The sequence below is a fragment of the Geospiza fortis genome, unplaced genomic scaffold, assembly GCF_000277835.1.
Source record: "Geospiza fortis unplaced genomic scaffold, GeoFor_1.0 scaffold55, whole genome shotgun sequence".
In the NCBI taxonomy this organism is placed as follows: domain Eukaryota; kingdom Metazoa; phylum Chordata; class Aves; order Passeriformes; family Thraupidae; genus Geospiza; species Geospiza fortis.
The window spans coordinates 12,242,106-12,252,620 of NW_005054308.1; the positions used below are offsets into that span (position 1 = coordinate 12,242,106).

General features: G+C 44.9%; 1 protein-coding gene across 1 annotated transcript in view; it reads left to right on the forward strand.

Moving 5' to 3' along the window:
• Positions 1–6: 6 nt before the first annotated feature.
• Positions 7–10,515, forward strand: part of TCERG1 (transcription elongation regulator 1) — a 27,421-nt gene continuing 16,912 nt past the window's right edge. Inside the window, 6 exon segments of the mRNA XM_005418832.2 lie at positions 7–72; positions 2,423–2,575; positions 2,673–2,910; positions 5,471–5,713; positions 9,249–9,332; positions 10,490–10,515. The exon segment at positions 10,490–10,515 is cut by the window's right edge and continues 151 nt beyond it. Coding sequence (XP_005418889.1) covers positions 13–72; positions 2,423–2,575; positions 2,673–2,910; positions 5,471–5,713; positions 9,249–9,332; positions 10,490–10,515 — 804 coding nt within the window. The 5' untranslated portion in view covers positions 7–12.

Consider the following 10,515-nt stretch of genomic DNA (forward strand, 5'->3'; position numbering starts at 1 on the left):
TTCGACCCCAGCATGCCCCCGATGCCGCCGCCGGGGGGGATCCCCCCGCCCATGGGGCCTCCGCACCTACAGGTAAGGAATTCTCCTGGGTTGGTTAAGTGGATTTAGGGATTTTTCGTTTGTTTACACACGTGGAAGTGTCCAGCTCTGGACCCCTCAGTTTCAGGAAGCACATAGAGGTCTGGAGCATGTCCAGGGAAGGGCAGTAAAGCTGGTGAAGAGTCTAGAGCACAAGTCTGATGAGAGCAGCTGAGGGGTCTTGGGGGGCTTAGCCTGGACAAAAGGGGGCTCAGGGTGATGCTGGAGTCCCCATCCCTGCACATGTCCAGGGAACGATGGGACATGGCACTCAGTGCTCTGGGCTGGGTGACAGGGTGGGCATTGGGCACAGGTTGGGCTCGATGGGCTGGGAGGTCTTTTCCAATGTAATTGATTCTGTGGTTGTGTGGAAATAGTATGAGAATGGACATTGAAATGGGTGAAGGAAACAGCAAGGCAAGATGAGAACACAGGGCTCAGGTGTGGTGTTGCACACCACTGCATACCTGTGGTGTGCAAATACAGCTTCTGCTCAGCCCTTCTGCTGCTAAACTGATGGATGCTTTAAGGTCTTGTGTCTGATTTTCTGAGGCCTGAACAGTTTGCAAGGGACAGCACCTTTGTGAATGAGAAATGGATTTTAATTGCCTTGTGCTGATATTTAATTGCTTTGTGGAGGTGCCTTCCCATTAGGGCAGTGTAAGTGCTGTGCGGGCTGTGGGCAGGCTGAGGAGCTGAATGGTCCCACGTGCCAGTATGGATTAAATCCACTATTTGAACTGCAGTTTGGAGAACTAAGCAGAGTTACTTTGGATCCCAGGCCTGGCTGTGGGTGTCTCCTGTGTTTGATTTCCACCCAGGGTATGCTGCTGCTCCCGGCTGTCACACAGGCTGTGAGTCTGCAGCTCCTCAGCAGCATCAGCCCTGGGCTGGGAGTCTGAGCTGGGCTGGCACTGAGCTCTGCTCAGGCTGCACTCCCTGCCCCATGCCCGACCAGATGGGATGGTGACAGCCTGTGGTCACAATGGGGGGAGCTGTGCTCAGGGCCCAGGCTGTGCTGGGACCCTGGCTGCACGCCTGGCACCAAATGCCCATGTGGTTTTACTCCTGGACTGGGGAAAGGAGATGTAGCAGGTGGAAGGTGGGCTTCTTCTCACTGGATTCTTCATACAGTTGTAACAGCAAGAAAGAGGAAGCTCATGGTGAAGCAGGTGCAGGAGCTGTTGGGGAAGAACAAGGGAGAGAATGCAGGCTGCAGTTGAATTGAGGGCTTTTTTTGTTTGTGTAGAATGCCATCCATGCACTCTTGGCTTCCTTTTTTAGTAGTATTTAGTGCAAATAATTGTTACTAGTTTGGTATGTGGATTTAAAGGTTTAAAAACACCACTCGTAGGGCAGAAAGTTGGATCTCAGGGCAGCTCCCAACAGAAGCCAAGGACGTGGCAGCACCGGCAGCTGCCAGGGGTACAGCTGCAGTTGTGGGTGCAGCTTGTCACGGAGCCACCCCCTCCCTGTGGCACGGGAGCCCTGGGTGGCCCAGCACCAGGGCTCAGGGTGACACTTAGAGCTGGAGTGATGGGGATAATTAGGGCAGCTGTAGGTGTTTGCAGAGTAAGCTAAAGAACTCTGTGAGCTCTGTCATCTGTTTTACAGGAAAGTGTTCGCTGTACTTGTTGCATATAGGGAATTTCAAACAGTACGAGTAAATAAGTAAAATGAAAGAACTGAATGTACTTTGAATTACAAACAAGTGTTCAGGCTTTCAGGTAACTGTGTGCAGGACAGGTCAGCATTTCTTATCATGCAATAATGAACGTGTAATTTCACCATTTTTTTGTTTTAATTGGCACTAGCTAGAATTTTAGTTAGTGGGAAATTTAGGAGTGTAATGGATCTTAATTAAGCCCACTGCTCAGCTGTACTGGCAAACTGGATGCTTACTTGTAATTTAGGTTTTTTTAACATGTCTTTCCTGGGAGGGTCGTTGAGTTTCTGGGATATTTGGTTCACAGATGGTGATGTCTGAACAGCAGCTGTTTGGGAACAGCTCTTCCATTCTTTCTCTTCCTTCCATTGAAATATTTTCTCCTTTCCAGGAGAGGACTTTGGGACTTTGACCACGTTTCTGTTCATTCCACCTTTTTTAGGTGTCTGGATTTTTGTATCTCAGAAGTGATGGCTTCAGCTGTTCTGCCATGGGTGGGGGGTTGGCTGGAAGCACATTCCCTGATCTGGGAGCACTGGATTATTAGGGAAGCTTCCAAGCCTGGCTCAGCTGTCCTTACTGTTGGTGTAGTGTGTGCTGGTTCTCTAAGAAAGGAAAATTGCTTGATATTATATTGTTGTTATCATTATCATCATTATTGTTATTATATGCCTTTAGAGACCACCATTTATGCCTCCTCCCATGGGTAGCATGCCACCACCTCCTGGTATGATGTTCCCTCCAGGCATGCCGCCGGTCTCTGCGCCGGGAACACCAGCAATGCCCCCAGCTGAGGAGATCTGGGTAGAGAACAAAACTCCAGACGGGAAGGTGAGATGGGTGCCGTGCTGTGAGCCTGGGGCAGGGTTGGGTTGCCCTGGGTTGCTGTCCTGCAGTGAGCTGTGGCTGACAGGGCTGCTCTCCCCAGGTCTATTTCTACAACGCCCGCACGCGCGAGTCGGCGTGGAGCAAACCGGACGGGGTCAAGGTCATCCAGCAGTCAGAGCTGACGCCCATGCTGGCAGCCCAGGCCCAGGCCGTGGGGGCCTCCACCCCCACCACCAGCAGCCCTGCATCTGCAGCATCTCCATCCACCTCCTCCAGCACGCAGTCCTCCACCACCTCCACCACCACCACGGCCACCTCAGTGTCCCAGACCAACTCCAGTGAGTACCTGGGCGTGTCTCGGCCCCGCCGTGGTGGGAGCTGGTGGTGGGGTTGCTGCATGGGGAACTGTTGCAGCAAAGCATGGGTATTCAGGACAAAGTTGTTTCAGCATGGAGTGTGAATTTAAAGTACAGTGTTTAGTCCAGAAGAACCTTGCATGCAAACTTCTTTCTCCCCAGTCTCAAAGAATTCTTCAGGTCTTTGTATATTTTTCTTCTGCTGTTATCACATCATCTCAGAGCTATTACACATCTATTTCCTTTCGACTACAGATAGAGCTAAATTGTTTTTAAGAGTGTTTCACAAGAAATGATGATCTGAAGTAGGAGTTTAGTTGTAGCAATTTCCTCGTTTCCTCCACAGCTTCTGTTCCTGTAGGTCGGGTCTCAGAGCTGCTGCTCTGTGAGCACTGGTTGATTACAGAATAGAGTTTCTTTGTTGTGTTAGCTTTATTAGCATTACTCCTCTGCCTAAGTTCCTATTTTCTAGAGTTCCACAAAGAGAAAAAAAAAGTCCTTGGAGCCATTTTTGTTCATTTGTGACCTTTGAATGATAGTCTGGAGATTACTGCTGCTTCCATGGATTGAGCCTTTGCTTGTAGGGGTTTTCCAAGTAAGGAAAGGGGACTGAATGATGCAGCATGCACATAAATGCATGGCTGTGCACACACCAGCGTGGTTTGCACTGCCTTTTGGCACATGTGTGCTGCCCAGGTGCCTCAGTGCACGTGGGTAGAGGTGTGTGTTAAGCACTGTAGGTCTGTTTGCTGTGAGTGTGTCAGCAGCAAACAGTGAGCGAGGTCAATCCCTGTGCTCAGAGCTAGGTGTGCAGGGCAAGGAGCAGCTCAGAGAGTGTCCTGTCTTGCATGCAGGGCTACAGACAGGCAGCATTGGTGCTGGGCAGGAATCTGGCACTGGACAGTGGGCATTGTAGCTGCATTGGGTCAGACGTGTGCACTGAGCCAGGCCAGAGAGTGTGCAGGAGGTGGACTGTTCCAACTCCTGCTGTGGGGTAGAGTTGCATCCTCTGGAATTCATCTTTTTCCTGTAACAGGTGAGACAAGTAACTGAACTCACCATTTAACCCAAACTTCAGAATCTGTGTGTAAAAGGGAGTCAAATTTAGGTAACCCTTCAATTCTGCTTTCATTAAGGTTGGAGGGAGGACACGTCACTAGAGCAGCAGAGAACTTGTATTGCTCAAAGCATTTTAGGGCTTCTGTTTAATTTGAAGGGTAACTCAGAATGGTCTTAATTCGCTGTGTTGAACTATGGTCTGCTCTAATTGTTGTGCTGAGTAACAAGTCAGGTGGGAGGTCAGTGTCAGCTCCTGACCCAGTGGCAGGCTGGGGAGAGCTAGTCGTGCTTTGGGAGCAGCACTTTATGCACCGTCTCTGAAGTTGAATTTCCTGATGTTGAATGCTGACAATCTGCTCCACTTCTACCTGTTCTATCTGCTAAACTTTGTCTTTGCTTCCAAGAACTGTTACTGTTGGTGTCTGTGCCTAGGTGATGAAATTTTATAATTTAAAATAATTTTATAACTCTTAGACTTGACCTGTAAAAAAAACCCTGGGACTTTTGGCTGAGCTTCATTCTTGCCTTGTACTGATTTGACCTAGGTCTTACAAATCACATACTGACTGTCTGCTCTGTTTCCCTAAGTGTTAGGCGCTGCTAAGAACTTTCACCCTTTCTGAAACGCTTATCGAAAGATCAAAAATCTTTATTTAATATGCTAATACTGGTATATTGTTTGGCATGTTTCTGGTAGTAATAGAAAATGCACAATGTGCCCATTGGAATATGGCTGTAAATTGGTGTGGTTTCTTTATTTTTTTTTCTTTTTCCCTTCACCTCTGCATCAAATCTTACAAAGTGAGTTTACAAGTTTAAGCAGACTTGTCTCGAGTTCCTGTTGGCCTGTGCTGTGAGACTGTTTGCTCCCGATTAAAACAATTTGAAATTGAAACCAGTCATGCTGCAAGGATTATTGAGCTGAATGCCAGTTGTGTGTTTTCCAGCTGGGAGGCACTGAAGACTAAGAAAGTTCTTGCAGCTCTTGAAGAAAAGTATTTTCCTTTTCCTTACTTATTTACACATTTTTATTGCTATTTTCCTGCTCTGGGGGTGCAGCCCAGCATAGTTTAAGGCAGACTGCTGTCATGCACATGCTGCTGCTGTTAAAAGCAGAACCTGTGTTCCCTGTGTTCGTGTAACACAAGGACAGCCTGTTGCCATTGGAAACTTGCTGTAATGTTCTGTTTCTGTGAACAGAATAGAACCTAATTTCAGCCCGTGTTTGTCCTTTAATACAGCCCTGCTTCTGCTGTAGAGACACATTAAGTGTAAAGAATGGGACAAATTAAAATTGGAAATTGACTTTCTTTGTGAATATTTAATGTTCCAGAGAAGGCAAAGTATTTTTTGTCCAGGAGTGTCTTCCTGCTGGTTATATCTGAGCATACCTGCTGTGTACCGGGAAACAGAGCGCCAGTATGTTTGCAGCAATATATTGCAGTGTCTAAGATACAAGGTGTTCTTTGTGTTTTTTTATCAGCACCTACCACACAAGACCAGACCCCGAGTTCGGGTGTTTCAGTTGCCACACCATCAGTCAGTGTTTCAACCTCTGCTCCTTCTGCTACACCTGTGCAGACTGTACCCCAGCCAGTCCCACAGACATTGCCTCCTGCAGTTCCTCATGCAGTACCTCAACCAACTGCAGCAATTCCTGCTTTTCCACCAGTAATGGTACCTCCATTTCGTGTCCCCCTTCCTGGCATGCCTATTCCACTTCCAGGTAAATTGGCAAACTGTAATTGTCTTGTCTGCTACATGTCCATGTTGTCAGTTGTTTGCACTCATGTGTCCACTGTGTACAGAACTTGCCTGGATCCTCTCCTCAGAGTATCTCTGAAAGAATTCAGGGTTAGCAGACAGACTTTTTAATTAACAAAGAACATATATTTTTGAGCACTATATTTTACTAATTGCAATATTGCTTTAATTTTTTTCTACTTACTTGATTTAGGCCTGAAGTGTTGTGCATAAATATTCACTAGGACATGGATGAGCAGGAAGAATTGCCATGGAAATCATGACCCCAGTGGTATCAGGTGTTCCCAGTTCTCTTAGGCTGCAGCCATTGGGTAGGATGCTGAGTGTTAAGGTGTGACCTGAGGACCATAATGAGGCATTTAGGGTGCCAGTGTGCTGTTATTCACAGGCTTTAGGTTTAAAGAACATAAAGAAGGAATCTTAGATGGCAGCACACTTCTTCTGGATAGATCATAGTTGCTTAAATTTTTATGAAATATTTAAATACCTAGGGAAGGAATTTTAGGCTGGCAAAATGTTGGACTCGCAGCCTGTAGTTGTTGCAGAGGCCTCCCAGGAGATCACTAATGACACTTAGCGCTTACACACCACCTTTCATTCGCATGGATACCACTGAGGTCCTGTTCTGATACAAAATTGATGTGTTTCAGTGCACAGTGGCACTAAGCATACACCCAGAACTGAGGATTGTGTGTTGCAGAGGGAGGTAGGAGACTGCAGTTGTATTGGATCCAAGTTAGTTTCAGATTTAAAAAGACAAAAGAAGCAGCTCTGAGCAGCATCTTCATGTTTCTGACTCTGTACAAGCTGAGGTGGCTTTGCTGCTGTCCTCCTAATGCAGCCACCCAGTGGATGTGGAGGGAGGCTTTCACCTCCCCACTGAATTGCATGGATGAAAAGTAACCCTTCAGAAAAGTAGCCCTTCACTCCTTTGATGAGAGAAAAAAGCCTGAAAGCAGTGAAAGTGCTGACTAAAAGAGAGCACCAGCTTTTAGCTGCCTCTACTTTTAGAATAGTCTTCTAAAATAACTGCGCAAAGCTACTTTAATCTGTGTTGGCCTGAAAAGGAAATTGCAGTGTAGTACTCTTTGGATTAAACCAGGAAACAAATACTATTCTGAATGTGATATTCCAGGCTGAACAACAAATGAATAAAGGGTAGGAGAAAGAAGTCTGTTTATTGATGAGGTTTGCAGGAATAATAAAATCAGTTAAGCTGAGTGCTCTCAATTGCCATTTCTAACCTTGCCAGCAAAGGACCAGCATGGAATAAAGGGCCCTTACACACTGTGGGGGATATGATCTATGCAGGTGTGACCTGTGGGGTGAAATGGGATGGTCAAGACAGTGTAGAAATGTGCCAGTGGAAATGGAGATTCTGGGTGTATGCCCAGGTTGGGCTTCATTGTGAGCTCTCAGTCAAAAAAGTTTTGGGAGTAGTGCAGTACAGGAGCAAAGACAGAGTAGGAATCAATCTCCTGAAACTCATTTTTGAAAATGATTTTTTTCAGAACTTCCTTGGTAAGAGGTCTTTGCTCTGGCCAGTTTTTCCTGTGAGCTGGGCTGCAGGTGGAACCCATAGCATGTAGGAAGGACACCTGGCAGCAAAGTGCTGCTTCCAGTAGTGGGTCTGATTTGTCAGTTTGCTTAGTTACAGAATGAAATCTGTCAGCTTCTTTCAGCTAATTTTCACTTGAGTTGGTTGGGATGGTTTCTAAGCACTGTAAAAGAAAAGGAAAACTGTAAAATATTTTACAATAACAAGAAACAGAAGAGAAGTCAAATTACTTGGAGACAGTATCAGGTGAAGTCAGAAGGTCATATGAAGGTTAGGCTGTAGATGTTTGAGGCTTTCAACACCAGGTATGATATCAGCCCGAGGATTTGAAGTCAAAGGGACAGAGCTGAACAATACCAATGTCAGGTGATTTCAAAGCTAATCTCTGCGTTAAACTGTAGTAAGAAGGAGAAATGGAAGCGTTTGTTAGTGATATCTCATAATCTCAGATCTTAAAAAGTAAGTCTGCTTTCTCTCAATTCCTATGTTTTAAGTCAGTTTTATGTTTGGGAATGACCTTGGCAGCAGAAACAGCTTGGGTGTTTGCTCAGTCTAATCTGTGCTGCAGCATCCCTAGCTCCAGCAATCCCCAGATAGTGTTATTTGTACTGACTCATGTTGGAGACATGCTGTAACTTCCTTAACAAAACGAATTTTCAGGTCCATTGTCAAGTATATAACATGACCACCCTTCCAGTTTAGGCAAACACTTCAGTCAGTGCTGTTTGAGTCAATGTTTTCATGTCTCAGTTCAATACTTTTAAAAAGAAAACTAGTTGCAATTCTCTAGTTGAAATTATTTTTAAAAAACATTACAATTCTGTCTTCTCACAAATTTATTTTGTAATAATTGGCAGTATTTATGTATGCTCTGCATACTAGATCTCTAATGACCAAATCCACAAACTACTTTGGTTTAAACAGGGGTTTAATTTCACTTCCCACTGGAGCATTTCCCACCTCACATGATGCATTTGAAGTTTTGAAGGGAAGTGTTTCAGTTTCTGAGCATCCAGACTGGACCAGCCAGAGAGCACTTCTACAGTTGCCTTCTACACCCAAAATGGAGGTTTTGGAAATGCATTCCCCTCAGCCTTATCTGACTTCCCACTGATTTTGATCTGATCAAAGAGGATGAGCTGCTCGCCTTTTTGTGCCTTTTTGTGTCATTTCTTACTCAGCTGGAGAGCTGACCAGTGCATGGTGCCACCTCTTTCAGGGCGAGTTTTGGCTTTTAAAGCATTTTCAGCTCATGCCATTCTTGATAATGAAAAATAAAGAAAATGTCCCTGACCTAGTGCAGCTCTGTGTACCTCTGTCTGCAGCTTCATTGCTTTGATTTCTTTTACTCCCTCTCTTTCACCTCCAGCCTTGCTGCAGTGACCCTCCTACCCTCAGCTTTCCCTCTGGGTTGCACTTGGCTGTCTGCCCTGCCCTGCTTTGCTGCTCTGACTAGTTCAGACCTGTCCTTCTACCCTTACTCTGCTCTCTAACTGCAGCAGCAGACTGGGAACCTCAAAGCCCGTTTTGTTGTGCTGCTCCCCACAGGTCTGTCCCAGCAGAGGCTGCCTATGGAAGCAGCTCCATAGTGGGATATTTTCTTGTGGTGCTGCCCTACAAGGGCAGCTGCATTCCCCCTTGGATGAACTTAAACCCCTGAGTCTTCACTGAAATACGTTTTTTCTTTTTAATGACATCCCAATAACTTGCTAAGCAGCTGGTTTAACATAGGCAGATACGGTTGCTGCAGGTTAAAATTAGTTTTATATTTGATCTGGCATAAAACGTTGAAGCGAAAGTAATTCCCATTTTCTTGCTGGAAGGCTTCTTCTCTGCCAGCTGCAAATGGCATTCCAAATTGTGGCAGGAAGTCCGTAGCAGCCCGTGGTAGCTGACGTCCCATGGCAGCTTTCCAACATGCTTCCTATCCGTTTTGCAGGTGTAGCAATGATGCAAATAGTCAGCTGCCCGTATGTAAAGACAGTCGCTACCACCAAGACCGGTAATTTCCAAACCCATCCTAGTTCGTTTTGTCTGTAAGTTGGCATGGTAGTGAATGTGGTTGTTTCTTTTATTTCTTTATTTGCTTCCCCACTTCAATGATTACATATACTTTATTTTCAAAACCAGTATAAATGAAATATCGTATTTGGTCAGGAGATAACTTCCCCAAATAGCTGTTAGTGTCAGCTTATTCTGTACCCAAACTCTGTACAGTCCATTGAGTTCTGTAATGACTGTGACTCTCATGCCCATACTTAGTTCCTAGTTTCTTGTGTGGATTTTTGTTTTCCTGCTCCACATGTGCAGTGGCTGGCTGTGCTCGCATGTTGTGTGCGTGTCTGTGTGTCTGAGTGTGAACTTTCATATTTCAATTGTGGATTTACGAGTACTCACTCGCTGAGAACACGTTATGGCAGTGTGTAATGTGTGATTTCCGATATTTTAAGTGAGACTTGCTCAGTGTTAAAGGCTCAAATTTATGATCTTGAAGTTCCAATCCTATCCAATTGGTTGTTCTAGAACTTGTCATTCCAAATCTGTTCATTGTCCTCAGTTTGTTGGGATGAGTGGAGAGATAATAGGACACTGCAGCATTCTGGCTTTCTTATCTTTGGATATTTACTTGCCATTTTGCTTTAGGATTTCAATAAAATGGTTTTTCTTCCAATCAGTTTGCAGTATTAAACAAACCCAACAATCTGATACTGTTTCATTCTCATCAGGTTTTATCCAAGACTATGAATTAATGCCAATATTTAAGATTTATCAGAGTTCTGTTCTATGTTCTATGGCTCAAATTCAATCCACTCTTGCCTTTTTTAAGAGCAATAGGAATATCTTGTACACCGGCAGCATAGTTAAGCTGTGGAGTACACTTAACCCCAATTATTTGCTGCAGGCATCTGATAAAGAGTTTTCTCATAAATAGAGAACCTTATTTTAAAATAATAGAATAAATGCCTAAAAGCTAACAAGCTTTGTGCTTTGCAGAATTAAACAAATTAATTAAAATCCAATTTGCCTGTGAGTGGGCATTACTGATTGCAGAACACAGGAAAGAAATTTGGTAACAATGCCTTGCTTTCCAATTTAACTTTGAAAACAATCCTTCTGTTTCTTTCTATGGGTTGGATATTTGTGAGTTAAGTCAGTAACATGCTAGGTGTTGGTGCTTAGGCCCTGCATTGCCACTTACTGTCCCC